This window comes from Corticium candelabrum, chromosome 4, assembly GCF_963422355.1.
Source record: "Corticium candelabrum chromosome 4, ooCorCand1.1, whole genome shotgun sequence".
NCBI classification, from domain to species: Eukaryota; Metazoa; Porifera; class Homoscleromorpha; order Homosclerophorida; family Plakinidae; genus Corticium; species Corticium candelabrum.
In genome coordinates, this window is record NC_085088.1 from 5,916,325 (window position 1) to 5,935,527 (window position 19,203).

General features: G+C 40.8%; 1 protein-coding gene across 1 annotated transcript; it reads right to left on the reverse strand.

Moving 5' to 3' along the window:
• Window positions 1–6,082: 6,082 nt before the first annotated feature.
• Window positions 6,083–19,008, reverse strand: LOC134178875 (C3 and PZP-like alpha-2-macroglobulin domain-containing protein 8). Its single transcript, XM_062645783.1, has 39 exons — window positions 18,856–19,008; window positions 18,635–18,792; window positions 18,542–18,567; window positions 17,757–17,916; window positions 17,619–17,689; window positions 17,507–17,558; window positions 17,367–17,440; window positions 17,259–17,298; window positions 17,099–17,183; window positions 16,963–17,037; window positions 16,868–16,898; window positions 16,671–16,806; window positions 15,569–15,681; window positions 15,346–15,516; window positions 15,170–15,286; window positions 15,049–15,111; window positions 11,906–12,100; window positions 11,691–11,840; window positions 11,467–11,604; window positions 11,302–11,392; window positions 11,061–11,232; window positions 10,879–10,996; window positions 10,659–10,775; window positions 10,354–10,599; window positions 10,239–10,296; window positions 10,073–10,156; window positions 9,735–9,911; window positions 9,584–9,665; window positions 9,164–9,320; window positions 8,967–9,047; window positions 8,712–8,886; window positions 8,419–8,636; window positions 8,201–8,359; window positions 8,080–8,139; window positions 7,346–7,461; window positions 7,198–7,285; window positions 6,756–6,827; window positions 6,587–6,692; window positions 6,083–6,531 (listed from the first exon to the last, which is right to left on the reverse strand). The coding sequence occupies exons 1-39, from the start codon at window positions 18,915–18,917 to the stop codon at window positions 6,362–6,364; spliced, it is 4,464 nt and encodes a 1,487-aa protein (XP_062501767.1). The 5' UTR covers window positions 18,918–19,008; the 3' UTR covers window positions 6,083–6,361.
• Between the last annotated feature and the right edge of the window lie 195 nt (window positions 19,009–19,203).

Sequence of the window (19,203 nt, forward strand, 5' to 3'; positions counted from 1 at the left end):
TGTGTGTCCAGACTGGCGCTCCCAGTCTTGCAAGTGATCTGAGGAGAACCACTAGTGTCGGTTATAGATGTACCACGGTTACAAATCCGAATGTCGTCAGTGTATGGCAGAGAATTAAAGACCGAGCCTCATGAGAGCCGCCGAGCAAAGTTCGTATGAATTGAGTGCAAACTCTCTTGATGCTGGTATTACATAGTCAAGAACCTGGACGTCTTTACCTAGCTTGTACAGATCAAAATATTGCCTCATCTCTAATACCGGTAGTGCTATCATTTTCCAGCCATTTAGCTACGTCTGCCCTGCTTCTGCCCTGGTTTCCATTGTTAGCTTGTGGTAAAGCTATCTTGGTGACGACAACACGTCTAACTAGGATTGAATGGAGAACGTGAGAAATAGAAATTGCTGGTTGTGACGCTGATATGATTTCATCTACTGCTGACTTAAATCTGAAAAAGGGTTTGACAACTCATTCACTAAAAGTACCCAAGAAACCAGGAAAACTGACAGTGCGATGAAGCTGACCAGAGACAAACCGAATCCAACAAATTTGATTGACAAGGTTGCCTGGTTCTGCACAATATCATCCAAAGAATCACAACCTATTAGGGCAGTGAATGTTGATTGTGACCGAAAATCATAAATTTTAGCAGCTGACTGAAAAAGGTGTGGAGGAACAGAACAGCCCAAGTGATTGTGGATCCTGGACACATGACAGCTGTCTGTCTGCTTCTCTCGTTGTGTGTGTCTCTCTTTATGTATGTTTGTCTGTCTTTCTGCCTGCCTGTCTGTCTGTATGTATGTTTGTCTCTATGTATGTATGAATGTATGTATGTGGCTCAATTGGTTAGAGTGTGGAGTTGGAGATTGGCCACATCCGGGACCTTTGGGTCAGAGTTCAAGTGCGGGAGAGCCACATACATAAGTTTCCTTGGAAAAGGAACTAACATACAATTGCCTCTCTCTCCGGAGTGTCAGGTTCTGTCCAAGAAGCAAAGAAGAAGTGACATATAGACAGTGACTGCTGATGTAGTGTTTCGATTGCATACTAGTATCGTAGAAAGTATCGTAGCAAGTACTTAGTGTCTGCAGTAACCTGGGCCCTAATGGCCCTTGTAAAAAATGTTTGTCTGTCTCTCTGTCTATCTGTCTGTATGTATGTCTCTCTGTCTGTGGAGATGTTAGACCCATTTCAATAGGTAAGACACTAAGGCGATTAACTGCAAAGATTATTTGCCTTCAGTTGAAGTCAGATTTTGCAACTTACTTTGCTCCTCTTCAACATGGGGTAGCTACGCCAGGAGGATCAGAAATGTTAGTCCAACGCATCCAGATGCTGCTAGAGTCGGACTCAGAATTGGGAATTCTTAAAACAAATATATCGAATGCCTTCAATAGTGTCTCGATCATGACAAAAAGTTTTGGATGAGGTGATAATTCACTTTCCCCAAATTCATGCTCATGTCCAACAAATTTATGGAATCACAAGTCCATTGCTGTACTTCAATGGTAAATATGTCTCATTTATTCCATCAGAAGAAGGTGTTCACCAAGGTGACCCCTTAGGTCCATTCCTATTTGCTTTGTTGATCTATACACCCAGTTATCAATAGGCTTCAAAAGAAGCACAGCAAGTTAAGTATTTTGGCTTGCTTGGATGAAATCCTTGTGGTTGGCTATATTCAACAGCATCAATCAGTGCTAACTGATTTACGAAAAGAGGTCCAAACAATCAACCTGAAAATTTGTGATAGAAAATGTGAAATATATTTGCCATCAGCCAAACAGAATAATGTAAACAGATTCTCAGTTCCCATAGTATCGTCTGATGTTGATATCATTGTTGTGTCTATTGGCAATGATTTTTATGTCCAGTCTAGATTTAGCAAATCAGCGGCTGCAGGTGTTCTCAACTGCTCATGTTGAATGATCCTCACAGTGCACTTCTCTTACTGCGGTACATGTCATGTGCCTACACTGAATCATGTAGCAAGGTGTGTGCCTCCTCCAGTTTAATTTACACCAAGCTTCTAGCTCACATTTCATGATCAGCTATCAAGAGATACTTTTGCAGCAATTTTGGGGTCGAGTGCACGTGACAAGCTGACATGGAAGCAAGCATCTCTTAAGATCAAGTTGGGAGGTTTTGGCACTACAAACTTGACACAAACCTCTGCTGCTGCTTTTGTGGGTTCGTGGTGCTATTCAATGAGCACGATTCCTCAAAGATTTCCATCTAGAATAGATCTATGTGACAGCCTCGACTGTGCGAATCCACCTCCTTTCTATCAGCATCTTTTCAAGGCAATAGCAAGTCTTCCTTCCACCTTAGGATCTGATGGAGAGACACTCATACCTCAGTCTTTGTCTGGACTTAGGGCAAATTCAGTAAAACTCGAAAATCACCGGGCCGTTGTTTGGGAGGCGGTGGTTCTTTATACTGTCAGATGTGTACAGTCCCTCGCAACTGGACCTACTGTTTGGGTGCTACAGTCTATTTTTGCAACCCACGGAATACTTGAAATAATTGTCAGTGATAATGGCTCGGCTGTTACGAGCCAAGAATTTAGTAAAGTCGTGCAGACCAAGGGAATTGTGCATATTACCACGGCACCCTATCACCCATCCTCTAATGGGCTGGTCGAGAGGGCGGTTCAACCTTCAAGACAGCTATGAAGCGAATGAAAACGACTAGGAACCACTGGAAACGAAGCTGGGTGAATTTTTATTTCGGTTCAGAATCACACCACAGGCAACAAAAGGGGAGGTGCCAGCTGTGATCCTGATGGGATGGAGACCAAGTTGTCTAGATTTACTACATCCAGATCTGGCGAGGAAGACATGGGGAGCGTAAGAGCAGCAGAGGAAGAATGATGACAGATCTTGCAGTTACCGGAATCTGAATACGGGCAAACTTTGTGCGTAACTTTGGCAGGGACCAGGATTGGTTAGCAGGCGTGGTTGAAAGTCAAACGCGACTGTTATTCTTTAGGGTGAGGTTGGAGGACGGACGGTTAGTCAAGCGACACATGGATCACATTTGAGATAGACAATCAATGACGGACAGTAGACCAATAATGATCGATGGAGGACATCCCAACGTTAGGGTGGATCAGCAGCAAGGAAAAGAGAGCACAAGGTCGCCAAAAGAAAACAACAGACCGGACACAAACGCTTCGGATGTCACCGAACAGCAGCCAAGGGAAAAAGCGGAGACAGAGGCTGACCAGCAACTAGAAACGAGGGCTGTAGACGTCCCGCCTATCCTCCGGCGGTCCATATGAGTTTCGAGACCCCTGGAAAGCTTGGATTTGTAGTTTTGTAATGCGGGAACTTACACACTTTAGAGGAAAGAGATGTAATAGTTCTATGGTTGTTTTGGGGGAGGAGCCTCTAGGCCGCCTGCGCAGTGCTAGAGACTGAGTTTGTTTGGCGGGTTTCGTTGTGTTGTTGAATTAGAGTGCTAAACACGACACATTACGTGTTCGATATATGTGCCACACTTGAAAGTGAGACGCTAAATGCGTTTTTGGTCCCACCGCAGCCTTATATAGAGGTTATTTTGACTTTCACGAAGCGCAAGGTCTGGCCAAGCAAGGGTAGACAAGATCCTCGTATCGTGCGACATGGCCATATGGCTGCAGGAGGATATGACGCTCACTTTGTTGAACTTCTCCGTGACCGTTTGTTGTGCTCCGTTTGTCAACGTGAGAATCCAGGATTACGGAGTGTGGTCACCAAGTCTGTTTTGAATGCTTGAGGCTCCTGACTAGGGATGGCAAAATGACATGCCCCTTGTGTAGGGAGGAGCTGAAGAAAGCCAAGATCTACCCAAGCAAAAACAAGGACAAACGCGAAATTCTGAGTCTGAAGATTCGCTGTGATACGCACGAGGAAGGATGTCACTGGATTGGTGAACTAAGAGAACGCAATGAACACAACCAGGAATGTGGCCATATAGCTGAACTGTGTGGCAATGATTGTGGAGAACTGGTAATGAGGAAGAACAGAAAGAAGCATGAAAAGGATGAATGTAGCCAATGGATCGTAGGCTGTTGTTATTGTGATGGAGTGCTGGAGCATATATTGTTGTCTCCTCATTAGACTACTACGTAGTACGTACATGTGCTGAGTATCCTGTTACTTAATTGTCCTCAGCGGTGTGGAATGCCAGTTGCTAGGGAAAACGTGGAAATGCACACTAGTAGAGAGGGTGACTGTCGTAATAGACATGTACTGTGTGATTTTGTATGAGATGGATGTCAATTTGTTGGCAATAGAAAGGAGTTGCATGCAGTATCATTTGGACAAGAAGACTGTTCATCGTCTCAGTTTGGCTATGAGATCACTGCACAGTGTAACAGAGAGATTGGCAGTTGCTGAAACAAGGCAAAAGAAACAGATATTAAGCTAGTAGAGGCAGAAAAACAGCAAGTAATGACAAAGAAAGAATTTGAAAAGAAGCAGGAACAACAGATAGGAAGCTGGTAGAGGCTGTGAAAAGGGCGAGGAAACAAAAGATAAGCTAGCAGCTGCTAAGAGAACACAAAACCAGAACTTGCAACATTAATTAAAATAAGCACTGGAAAGTGAACTGAAGTCATTAAAATCATCTACATTTTTAGTACTCCGGATTGGAAATATTCTGTGTAATCAGTGGACTTTGTAAAGGCTGTACATGTTCTAGGTGATCTGAAGAAAATTTTCTATCAATCAGGCAGTAATTTTGTCTATGTCTGGAAGATAAAGCCTTGTGTCATGACAAGATTACCTCAGCCAAAATTTTTGTCTGACGAATTTTATGTTGAAACTCAGAATTGTGTTTGCAGCTTGCTCTGGAGTTTTACAGAAACCCGATTTTTCGGCGTACGTAGTCTTTCTAATTTGGCACGTGGCACTGTTTGTTTGTCAGAAAAGACTATGACTATCTATGGTGTCATTTTAGGCATCAACTGTCAATGTGTTTGCTAACCTAGGAGTCATTTCGTGGTCCAAATGAGGTCACTGCAAAAGTTAATTGATTACTAAATGTCCTTATGTACAACAACGAGTATTTTCATCAGTGGGACTTTATTGGGAAGACAATCTGTTGACTTTTGATTTAATTCCTTTCTAGTTTAGCCACACATCACCCAACAGTTTGCAATTACTTGTGTATTGTACACACTAATTATTGGGAATATTGTCATTGATCCATTTGTCTCCTCAGTCTTGACAAGATCTTGGACCACTCACCACCTTCCAATTTTGTCTATTGCATGATAATTGAATTCATTCGGTTACTAAAACCTAGGTTTAAGCAAATAATCTTCAGCAATTTATCTGTACCAGATGACCCTATAACTTGCTTACTGTATTACATTTATTAATTAATAAACAATTTATGTACAAGACTGTCAAGTAATATAGGACTGTTGTCGGTACAAAGGAATTTGATTAACAATAAGAAAATTCAATAAAAACTAAGATTGCAACAACTGCACTAATAGTAGACAACTGACAGAGAAATTACTGACGATATACAAATTTAGTATACCCTTGATTGTATTTAGATACCACTGTTATTTAGTAAATATTACTACTGTGCAGGGTACAGTGTAGGTCCGCTTTTGATCCAAAGTCGCCTGTTCAATCTTGCACTCCTTCACATCTTTGTGATGCAGAGGTGGATTTAGACAAAGTAGTGGTGGACAGCTGTGCTCATCAGACCATGCAGGACCAGACAAAAACGTCTTCATCCTTGCACACTGGAGCCAGCTAGAATATATCTTGTACTGACTATAGTCTTGCTTTTGACTCTAGCAAAGTTGTACGTTAATTCTTCCAACTAGATCTTCTTACACTTCAACTATAGGTAGTCAAATTTCTTCATGCAGACGTCATTTTAATGAAGTTAATTTATTTAAAGCTCCAACCAGTTACTAAAAGTACAAAAATACAAACTTTCATGACTATATATTTATCCAATTACTTAATTAACGCTACAATAATTCATGTATGATAAATTTTACTCAGTAAATTGCCCAATCACAAGACAAGATTCACGTATGGGTCCCAGCTGGCAACAAAATCAATGCAACAAAACTAACAATATCAATGCTAGTTGATTTTGAACCTTTCACGGGTTCAATATAAACCATCAGTAAAAACTTCTACAGGCATTCTCTGCATGCTTAACCCTACAAGGTAAGCTCATAACCAGATAAAAAATTACCCCATCCATACAATGCAGCCATGAGTAATGAAGTTCAACATATGTAGTTCACTCACTTAACCACCCGTTACATCCAGTCATTTAACAGAATCATTCCAGCAATGAACTCATCACCACCATACCAACAAAAGTCATTAGAACAGTCATCAACTAAATACTGGAAACGGATGGAGAGCTCGAAGATGGTTTCTGTGTCGAGCAGCCAATAGCTTTCTGGTAATTATCACATCCAGCACAATTCTTGTTACACATACATAGCTCACATACAGTCACGCCAGCCATTGTCGATGGTGCATACAGCACCGACTCTTTCTCGAGATCTAACAATAGCATTTACATAGCAACATATTAGAGACTTGCAAACATAGGACAAACCTGGTTCATAGTAACTGTAGACAACAGCAGGGACTGGTTTCACATTTCCAACATCATACTGACGATTGGCTGTGACTACTACACATTTCTTGTTGTTATACACAAGCTGAAAAATGTACACAACTGTCAATATTGACGGCACAATTATCGTATTTGCTCAATGATTAACCTGGTTGAAATAAATGTCCACCTGATCTGCACTGACATCATACCTCTTCACATCCGAATTGGATTTCAAGTACTAAACATCAAATAGTAAAATTCGTATGGATCTTAAATTGAAACATAAACTTAGAATTTTTAGACATTAATATAAATACTCTCACAAACTGTTGAACAGAGCTAAGCTGTGAATATAAACAAACATTCTATTAAAACTACTTATGCAGGTGTGTCAGTCAGTTGCAAAATTGCAATGGAAGATGAGTCCTATGTCTTGGACAAAAATTGTATCCGCATGTCATTTTGCTGTGCCACTAATTCAAGTTTAGAAGCTGACAAAGCAAGACAGCGTAACGCTTCGGTTGTCCCAGTCATTATAACTACATTACAGTTATAACTCTAAGTTTTACGTCAACATGAATATAATGAATTAATTGAATTAGACATACTGTCTTCATTGCATCATGATCAACTCCAAATCCAGATGGGAGGATAGACGACACAACAACCATGCCAGAGTCCTTATTCTTTTTATATCTAAATGCACACCCAGAGTAAGAATATATATCATGAAATGCTAAATGCATAAGTAATTACGTTGAACAAAGTGTTATATCAATACTGCCACTAGTATTCTTCTCCAACACATCAACTACCAGCTGGTAAGGCGGTTCTGAGCTACCATGTGCAGGAACGCTGTACGCCACAGTTGCCTGAAAGTTCAAATAATGCTAATTGATAACAACATGCTACACCAATCGGTAATTTTTACATCCACCATATCCATGCATGCACATACCATATAGTAGTTTGTGTAGCCAACTCCTTGCTTGTATGATGTCATGCAAAGTCAAAAAAGGAGGAGCTAGCCATGTGGGAAAAGTATGCACACACTTTTTTTCTGATTCAAACTGATTTTAGCAAAAAATTACACAATTCATCCCATAAGGCTGTCTACACTGTTTAGGTACAAGAATATAATTCACTGACACATTCAAATCAAATGCTATATCTACCAGATCCTCTCGTGCTGCCACGCCTGCATGGTTCCATATGATACGACAACGCTACTTCAACCTTCATAAATTAACTCACTGTATTCAGTATTTAGAACCAACCACCACTATGCACAAAGCCATTTATGTATCTACCAATGCATAATAAGAACCTACACCCTATTAGACATGCATCAGTTCGGTGAAAACTTGTGTGAACATCTGACAGATTTACACTCTCTTTCCTTCAATTTCTTCATCGTACATTCGTATATATTTTAGTGACGCAAAACAGAGTATTATACACAACATAACACGTGCTTAACTCATTAGTACCTGCAGAAGAGCAGTTCCAGACCCGTTCACAGTCAAGTTAAGATTGCCACCAACAGGAACCTAGAGCATGCGACAACAACTAATGATTGACTAAACCTAAATTAGCAACACAAAAGACGACCTCTGCTTGCTGAAGAACGAGTGCATTGTCAGAGTCAACACTAAATAAATGTGAGAAATCCAAATCAACATCCGAAGTAAGATGAATGTTGAGATATCCAGATCCACGGTGCACAGCAGTAGCAAAATTAGCGAGAGCTTGAAGAGCAACACACGTGTCCTATAATGTACGACACATCAACATTCACTTTACACACAAATTGACAATGGAAACTTTACCTGAGTTGAGGACCATCCTCCAAGTGAATTCCTCTGTTTACTCAACCATTTAGCAGCTGGCACCCCACCCGCAATGTCACCGGACTGCATGATGGCCAAAAGACCATAGCCAGTCATCTCAATTTCAGCCGACGATGCGTGGTAAGGATAATAAAAGAAATCGTCGTTGCTACTCTTCCTACTTGAGCCATCGGTCTCTTTCCAATACATTACTCCACCTTCATAAAATTAAACACATGAATACAAACTTCAGTAAAAAGGTAAAAACTACTGCCGAACAGTCATTCTCTTACCATCTACAGTTGCAATAGACTTCAGCTTGGTGATAGCTTGAGATGTCATTGAGCTTTTAGAAAGTGCAAGAGCATATGCCATAATACAGATAGTATAATGTCTACTCGTCGATGTCAACTTTTCTTGTAGGTAGCTTTGAGCTTTTGTAATAGCGGCAGTGACTCCTAGTGCTGCCTACATATTACCACCACCTTAAGACTTTATTATGCTATGTATGTTCTTGACAAAATTTATTGTCAAACTGATAAACATACATTGATATTGGCTGCATTTTTGGCTTCAATAAGTGAGATGAGCACAAACGCTGTGTTGGCAGTTTCCCCATCAAGATCTCCCTAAGAAAAATCTACTTAATAACTATAACAACTGAATCGTACAAAGCATAGCAAGCCTTTGCTGTGTCTGCATCTAAAGATTATCGTGTTTTCGTAATTCTATTGTGCTGACTTACTTTTCTGTGTGTGTTGACGTGTTCTTCAATAGGGAGAAAGATGCCACTCGGAGACTGTTGCTCTGCTATCCATTCTGTTGAGAGTATCACTTGTTGTAAATCGATAGTTACAAAGTCAGAAGCCAGAGCATACAATTTTACAACAAATGCTGTCAACCTACATCACAAATGCAAATATCGTGTGATAAAATGGACAGAAACTGTAGCTTGACAAATGTCATCAACTGTGATACATTGTGACCTACATCATTATTTCAGTACAAACACACACACACACACACACACACACACACACACACACACACACACACACACACACACACACACACACACACACACACACACACACACACACACACACACACACACACACACAAACAAAAAACTATTATCACATGTATGCATGAGCCTCTAACTTACCAGAGGCTACCACTGGTATCCTTTCCACCCCATGTACTGTACGAGCCATCATCATGTCTGTAGTTTAACTGACGTTGGTATCCTAGAACGAAGCACAAACACCGAGTTAGCGCATTACTGACATGTTTAACCGCTTTGAATTAACTTAGACCTGTTGTCATATATTTGTTCGTTTTTGACTTCAGGTCAAATGTCAACTGTTTTGTTGCATACAAGTACTGACGAACAAATATGTTTGGTGCCGTACTGGCAGCATTCTGTTCTCCACATCCATATGGCATGCGCACCAACTGCTCTAGATTGTTTAATGTCGAGCCCATCAAATCACCTAATCATTGCAATACGTACCCTATGATCAACAGTTCCACACAAAATATTTACAAAATATATTTATACAAATTTGTTTATTTAACAAAATATTTTTTATGAAAAGAATACATTTACAAAAACCTTTACAAAATAAATACAAAATATTTCAAGATATCATACCAATAACTGAAACAGTAGCTCGGCCTGAGTCTTTGATGACATCCGACGGCAAAGTTAAAGACAACGACTGCTTATAACTTTGATCTATAGTACGTGAGATAGCAACACATATTATATATCATGCATTTCATATGCGAAGTAGTTCATCTATGTTTATCCTACGTACTAGACTGATCCATTTGTATGAAGACATTTTCAGTGTAATCAACTGCTCGGCCTTCAGGCTACATCACAGCATTAACATCAATCTACTTATTATTTGACAAATAGAATCGACTTACGACAACAAGTAACTGGCGCTCCACGGCATCAGCGGCAACACTCGATCTTGCTTTTACTTTGATAACAATTTGACCCACCGTTCTTGGGGTAACCGCAAACACAACTGTCGTCCCACTGTTAGCAGTGACCGAAATAGTTCTCGAGAGTCTAAGCGGTTCGGGAGGGTTGATTAGTTCTGCCTCACTTGTCAAAATATTGTATGACACAGGAAGAAGATCTCTGTTGTCTTCCAGTTCCACAAGCACCTGAGAGGAGAACAAACTGACACTGAAATAACAGCAAATGAGTAGACAAAATCTCTCACATTATTAATATCAACATCCAAATAGTTGAACACAGTCACTTTAAGACCCAGCTGCTCTCCACGTCTGACGGAGTACGGAAGATTGAGAGAAACAAAAAATGGCTGAAACACTTTCAACTATAAAGAGAAATATTTTGCAAGTCGTATTTACAATTATTTAAAAAAACTGATTTGTTAGATTTACTTCATGTAAATATATACCCTATAAATCATTTAGTACCTCGGCTCTAGTCGCAGGTACACCCAATCCTGATTTGCTGTTGACTGCAAAACCACTTGCGACCCATGACGTAATTGTGTCCGGAACTTTGCTCGTAAACATAGTCATGCCATTAGCTCTACCAGCATTACAGCACAATAATGTTACACGAGGTCATAATATAACACTTTAATTATACTTACCCAGTTACGGCGTCAGACCACAACCATGTTTCAGGAAAGAAAGTTCTCGTTCTCTCGGGTTCTAAAAGTTTGATTTCGGGTTCTAAAAGTTTGATTTCGGGTTCTAAAAGTTTGATTTCATCTACAGCTGAAAGAGTGCCGATAAGGCAACTTTCATACAATTCAAAAGAAGCTAAATATATATAAACAAAATAAATACCACTGTATGATAAAACAAAGAATATCAATTGCTACTACAAACAAAGATAAATTCTTTCACTTGGGGTAAGAAGTAGACTAAGTCGCTGTTCTCTGTACAGAGTAGTATCTGTCAATACCACAATGCCTGCTTTCTAGACGTAATACATTGCCATTGAATAATTAGCTAGATCACAAGAACCAAAACCGTAAAATAAATAAAACATACCTCGAATATGCTATATGCATCTTGACCACCCGATGACCACGGCCACCATCTACAATATTTTTTCCAAAGAGACCCCCACATAAGACTGTTATCCCAGTCTGGAGTTGAACTGTCATATGATTGAAGTTCATTGACAACCTACACACATAACAGTTACCAAACAACAACTAGCATGCACAGCAATCACTTCTCTAATATTCTCAAATGTTTTGCATCCATCTTACGTGTGCTTGCGTGATATCATTGGTGTCTGCTAGTAATCCAACACTATAGTCAACTGCAGCAACAGCCACGAAGGAATTAGGTGCCGCTTTGACAGTAACTGTCACATTGTCACCAGGCTTTTTCTCAGTTACATCAAATGAAACATTCACCTGAATAAACAAATTCCAACTTAGAACAATTCAATGCTTGAATGTCTCTCTGCAACATGACAAACCGAGTTCTCAAAGCCAATGGCGACAGACACCGAAAGACTGTCTGCAACCACTTCACCATCAGTTGTGATCACGTAAGCCACAACCTGAGCCGACGGAGCCATGGCATGGGTAACACGAACCTCAAGACTAGTGCTAGTAGCAGAGCTGTTCAACTGCTTAGAGCCGTGCACAATCAAACTGCCACGAGCCATTACCTACATAACAAACATAACAAACATACACTCAATCAAACAGTGTACAACAAAACCTTACAATAATTCTGTTCTTATATGTTCAAAGTCAAATTAATAGTTGCTGTGTAAGTTAGACACAGCTTTGCTAATTGTCAAAGTCTACAAGAGCAATGTCTTTCTTGCAATAGCTAGACTTCAGAATTTCCAGGATATGTGTGCTCCATGTACCAAATGACTCCAGATATCAAATATATCTAATATATAAAGCTCAAATTGTCTGTCTGTCTGTCTGTCTGTCTGTCTGTGTGTGTTCTCGTTTGGGGGCCAAGTCTTTTGTCCGTTCGCAACCGAAATCGGTACGCACACTCGGCACGCACAGGGAAAGGTTTGCATAACAACATTAAAAAATTATGCACCGGGTCCCCTGTTGAAGGATTGACCCCCGCGTAAAATTTCTCGATGACGCAAACGCTACACATTCCGGTTCATTTGAACACACGCCCATGCCAGTCCTGTGTAGACTGTATGCATCGTTGTCCTTCGCAAAGCTTTGAGCGATCGAATATCTCTTGCCGACGAAACTTACTCTTTTATCGCTTTCGTTTCTCTTCAAATTCTGATTGCATTTGCACCGAATCCAACCTACACGTTCTCCGCAGCAAGCGCTACACGAGGAGTGTGTCGATTTAATCGAAACAAGCGCGAAGAGCAAGATTCGAATTCATTCAGAATTTCCGGGACCTCACAACAAAGATGCACGTGACGTGTCCATTTACCTATCTTTACACGACAGTATCTTGCCCGTACGAAGGACGGGCTAGGTATCCTAGTTATCAATATAAGCAACGACACAATGCAATTCACTCTAAGCGTCCAACAGAACAAAGGTCTCTAACAAAACCTGTCCAGGATAAGCCTGGCATTATACTGCTATAATGTTACTGATACTTGCTCGTGTAAATTACTAAAAGATATGCTATTTGTGTTATGAACAGGAGCTGAACAAGATGCTACAATTTCCTGTGTTTCAAAACAAGCTATGCACTTAGCCCAAACAAAGCCTTAATTAATTAATTTGTACTACAAGTAGTGGAATATAGAAGAGCAACCACATTTCAAGACTTCATCATGTTTCAGATCTTTCTCTTCAACTCCAGCCTCTCCAGCTGATTCGGGATTTGAGATGGCATGTATATAACGTGACTAGGCTGCAATGAGTTCCTCACTGAAACGATGAAAAAGGCAGGGTGTCCTTCCAAAATCAGGATGGCACAAGTCACCGGGATGTTTGAAGTTTTCTGCTCTACAACAATGTTCAATTCTTGGGCCCTTGTTGTCAGAGTGGAGATAATAAAAAAGTACATTGCGTAAAGCATATACTATGGATTGGAATACCAGCATAGGCGTAGGAACCACGGGTCTCACAGGGACCATGGCCACCCAATCAGCAGCCTATGGTCACTATGTATATATATATATATATATATATATATATATATATATATATATATATATATATATATATATACTAAGTCCATGCCTCGTCCTTTGTCTGGGCAAGATACTGATGAAAGACGCAGTGTGGACATGTCACGTGCAATCTTCTTTGCAAGGTCCCGAATGTGCTGAATAAATTCAAATCTTGTCGTTGTGTTTTTTTTTTGATAGAAATCGACACACACACCCCTGTAGCGCTTGGTACAGAAAACGTGTATGTTGAAATTGGTGCAAATGCAATCAGAATTTGGAGAGAAACAAAGAGTAAGTTCCGTTAGCAGTAAAATTTTTATTGCTCACAGCTTTGCAAAGGACGACGACATGTACAGTTTACGAAGGACTGGTGTGGACGAGTGTTCAAATACACTAGAATGTGAAACGTCTGCGTCATTGAGATATTTTACGTGAGGGTCGATTCCTCAAGAGGGGACCTGATACATAATTGTTTTAATTTTTTTACGAAAACCTTCCCATTCGCGTATCAAGTGTGCGTGCTAATTTTGGTTGCAAACATACAAAAGACGTGACCGCTTATCACGAACACACACACACACAAAATTTGAGCTTTATATATACTAGATATATAAAGGTCATCGTGCAAGCAAGCTACAAGTGGAAGAAAACGAGGATATCCAATAGGCGACATTGCAAACTACACTTGCATGCAAACGTCCTGGGTACACGAGCCCACACTTGCTGCGCATAATTTGGGTTTGGCACCCCAACCTGAATGACATTCCTACGCCACTGAACAGTTTCCATATCCTCAGAAATCAAAACTTTTCTCTTGTGGGAATGTTTTGGATGTGTATGGTGATCATTTCTTAAGTTGTGGCAATGGCAACATGAGAATTAGATGCCACAACACGCTAACTGAAGTTCTTCTTCACACATTGTTAAGTTCAATGACAAAGCAAACTGTTGAATGGAATAAAGATGCAATGAATATTCAACCAAGTAGGCTGGGATAGCCTCGCGTAGCCAGACCCTTCCCACCTATATCTTGCCAGACGAGAACGGTATGGCTACGCGAGACTAAGACTGGGAAACCTTTACCATCTGGATTTTGAGCAAGGATGCCCACTTATTTTGACGTTATTGTAAGGAACTTCTTCCAACCTTATTTAGTCGTAAGAGCTTCAAATCAGCCAGGCCTTGCAGCTGAAGCAGGAAAGAAGACAAAAGACAATTTACACCAAGCATCTAACAACAAAAGGAGGAATATTCCACCCTATTGTGGAAAACTTTCGGTCTTTGATAGTCTCAGAGCCTTAACCTCTTGAAATCAATTGCACGGAGATTAGGATTGCATAATCACCTGGCCATTAGCCAAGCCACGTCATATCTCCATCAACAGTTGTCCATCCAACTTTGGCTTTCTAATATTACGTTTCGGTTTTGTTGAGATAGTTGTGTTGGGGCTGGTGTTGGAATAAGAATAGTAGAATATATTGACATTTAATAGGTCAAACCTGGTAGTAGAGTTTTGAAAATTCAAAAGTTGATTTGACCCCATAATTCAAAGACGTGCCAATCTAAACAGCATGTTCCATGTTAATCTCATAAAATCACTAAACAATACTAACTATATACTTGAGCATTCGAGGTACTCGTTGACAGTCGGATAAAGCTATTGCTAGGAGATTTGCTTATCATAGGATGACTGTATGCGTTCACTATATTTCCTGTCCTTGGATCCTTGCACTTAGCCTGGCAAAAAAGCACAACTCAACAAATGATGAATTACCTCAATATTTTGAAACACATACATTCAGCGACAGCCGCGTGACACAAGTTGGTACATCGTATATCAACACAGCAATCCCTCCTACAACTTGAACAACAAATGGAGTCGACTCATTATGGGTAACATTAACATAAGCAGTAACGGTGACATTAGTTCCTTCTACAGGTTTATTATCCTGTGTTGTAACAAGTACCTACAAACAGACAATTACACATGTGCAATCAGTAGAAATAAAAACAATTTACCTTGGCAACAAATGGCAAGCCTGGCTTAAACGTTTTAGGAGTTGATTCGTGAAACTCCATCTTGATAGAATGACTGTACAAAGAAGTCAAGCCTTGACCACTCAAAGTTGTCCCTGCATACATATAATCAACACAAAATTATTACTGTTAATGTCTTCATCACCTTCTACGTAGGGTAAGTGACTATTATACCTCAACTGGGTACCCACCAACACAGCACATAAGTCCCAGAGAGGTACATGTTTCCGTATAATCCCTAGGGTCTAGTAAATGGCTTATCAATCATTGATCGCATGCCCTACTAGTCTCGTGTAGCCATACCCCTTTCCGCCGCGTCATCCTTCCAGGCGAGGAAAGGGGTCTGGCTACGCGAGACTAATGCGCTACGAGGATTTCGCCAGCTCTGACAGCACACCCAATAGATATCAATGACTACCAAGAAAGCATGAATTCTCATTGCCAACGATCCCCATGCCAGATCACAGAAACTCCCTATCAAACGGAAACAAGTCTACTTTCAGACATAGCCAAAGAGACAGTGAGTAAGAAACAACAGACTTGTTTCATCATATTGCTGTCGCCACCCGGGACTGAACCCAGGCCATGTGTCGCTATGCCCCTCCATGATGGCCAAGTGGGGTCTTCACTTCATCTGGACACCCACCAACCCGGCAGGTAAGCAAAGCAGGGTACACGTTTCTGTGTACTCCACGCGGCGATCAATGACTAGCCAATTCGATAAAGATTGCAAACATTATGGTGATTGCAAACATCAAGATAGCATGCCTAGTGGATATCAATAACCACCAGGAAGGCTCTGAACGTCACCGTCAATGGACCATTCGCCAGACCAAATAAACTCCCCAACGACTGAAACAAGTCATAGTCTCATGGACAAAGCTAGAGAAACATGAAAAAGAAAGCCAGACAACTTTCATAATTTATTGTCGTCAATGGGGTTTGAAACCCTCCCCAAACCATATGGAGTGGTAGCAATTGTCACTAACGACTAAGCCTCAGCGGTGACTATTAATATTATCATGGCTGTCGTCGTCATCATCAATGAACTGTCAAAATGTATCTCCAATCTGATTGAAATCACCTGTCAATTCCTCTGTTACAGATGCATTGATAGTCAACTGTCCCGAACCTGGTAGATTAGTTTTCACCATGTAATGATCTTCCCGTAGACTTTGAATCTTGCTACTGTCAAGCATAAAAGCTTTCGTTCCATCAATCTAAATATACAGCAACATATTAGGACTAATTGAACTCTATATATTTTATTAATTGTCATACTTTAATGTTTGACATTCGCAATGTTTTAGGTCTACACATTCAATTCTGCTGGCAACAAATTTCCACAACAATAAAATGTTTGTAGAATGACTTACGGTTTGCCATAAAAAGGTTTTCTTAGGTAAAATGTCAGCTCCAATGTCCCTTTCACTGGTTGACCATATGTGTATCTGAGGGCAAAAGCAAACAATTCATCTCTCGTGTCGTACATGTCCCAGTCAATATACGTACTTGGCAGTTACTGTTCCCTCTACACTTGTATCACTAGAAACGAGAAACGATGGTGGTTTGACAGTCACCTCAAACTTGGGCAAAACTGCACAACCAGTTTGATAATTAACACATATTACCAGTATCAGTATTAACTGCTGTAGCATAGCCAGCTATATACCGTATTTGTCAACTCGAAAAGTTTGTTTGCTGTTCAAACACTAAGCAGAAAATCATGTCACTACAATCACATTGCAATGTACAACCTAAGGCTACAGTTATAGATTACTTCTCCACTGACTGATATTGCCCACATTCCAAGTGGTGGCTCAATTGACAATGGCAAGTCTCTAGAAGCAACACCTGCAAAATACAGTGTCAACAATCTTGCAAACTAACTGTGCAATTTGTATCAGCTAGTGTATATACCGCTGTCTAGGCGGACATCTTTCCACTTAGCCATTAGGTTGTCATTAGGATCCTACTCAACATGTAAGATGTAAATTGTCTGAAATAGTAAAAGTAAATAGCACAGAGTCACTGTAATAGACACTTCGACTGTTCCAGTGTATGGCAGCAGAGTCGGCTTGTAAACAATAAATCGCATTAGCACTGCATCAATTGATACAATTTTAAAGATCAGGCAAAATGTGTTAGAATTAACTCAACAAGTCTATACCTGTTTGACCAGGTTTATAGATGCCTTTGTCTGTCTGTATAAATACAGACACGCATTTCTGGTCAACAATAAGAGTAGTTTCATCCATAAATGTCAATCCACCACTGCCAGTCACACGTAGTGAGTATGGTCCATCCTTACGAGGAAGTTGATTAGGCATCTGTCAATTGCAAAGACTGTATTATTATATACACTGAGTGCATAGTAAAGCAGCAAGACAGACAATACTATCAGCTTTGTCATCTCCAAGATCAGTAACACTAATAAATTGATTATATAGCAATAAGTACTGAGTAGGTTTGAACATAGCTTTGCAAACATATATATGGCACAAGTGGCCACCCCAAACTAGTAGAGAGCCACGTACTAAAGTGTAATCCTGTGCCCGACTCAAACCGGAAGTAAGTGTCCTTGTAACTCCGCCCATTTAAATGTTATGCATGCCCTGGGGCGGGCTCTTCCAGCCTCTACCTAGGCTCCGTGTGCACGCCCCTGTTCCAACTGCCACAGTTCTGCCGCTTTTGTCCTAAGAGCCAACTCTACCGACTCTGCTGCTCGTTGGAAGTCAGTGTCTGTCTTCAAGAGCACGCCCCTCTTCCAACCTCCTGAGGTTGGAAGAGGGGCGTGTTTTCCAGACTCTTCTGGAAGAGGCTAGAAGAGCTCAATCGAACGCGTCCCTACTCTCAGATTTCCACGCGTACTAGACGGCGACTTTCTAGGCACTATAGCCTACTAGATTAGTTGTCAGACAATCTAGCAATCAACCGCTAGACATTCAGACGAACCTGCAACTCAATGAAGCCGGACGCACCTGTAGAATAAAGAAAAACCTCTGACATACGGTCGGAAATAAACACAAGCGGCTGGCTTGTCGATACCCGGTGAGATGGTCTCGCTTGCTGTCGCTTGATTACATGTGCTGTTGGCAATCACGTCAGTCTGCACCTGCACGTCGGAGCTGGCCTGGAGTATTGTAGCACTGATACGAACGGTAAGACCGGGACGTATAGTCTTCGGAGCGACGACAATGTACGAACTGCAAAACATGCATGATAGAGGAAACACTACCCTAGTGAAGGTCGCAACTTGGTCGACTTACTCGCTGGCGATGGCAGGACTAGCGAACGTCAAACAGAGAATAGGTAGCAGCTGGAGATTCATTGCAACGCATTCAATCAACTTCGATTGACGTATTTCAAGAAAAAGGCAAATTATTCACGTACACGTACAGTAAACATCCAGCACGCGCCTACCCTTGTATAACGTGCGCTATAACATGCGGTCAAGGCTGCTCTGCACGAAATAGATACATTTATCTATCTTTGGTTACAGTACGTTCATATCTATGCCATAAGCACAGGATAGAGAAGGAACGCAGGTCTACTGCTGCCTGCCGACTTATCTAAAGAGCTGCATAGGGTAGGCGTGGTGCACGTGCAGCCGCGCC

Coding starts and splice junctions, on each gene's coding strand:
- LOC134178875 (XM_062645783.1), bottom strand. CDS start 18,917: ATGAATCTCCAGCTGCTACCTATTCTCTGTTTGACGTTCGCTAGTCCT. Junction 17,441..17,506: donor AGATGTCCGCCTAGACAGCG/GTATATACACTA, acceptor TGTATTTTGCAG/GTGTTGCTTCTAGAGACTTG. Junction 11,841..11,905: donor CCATTGGCTTTGAGAACTCG/GTTTGTCATGTT, acceptor TTGTTTATTCAG/GTGAATGTTTCATTTGATGT.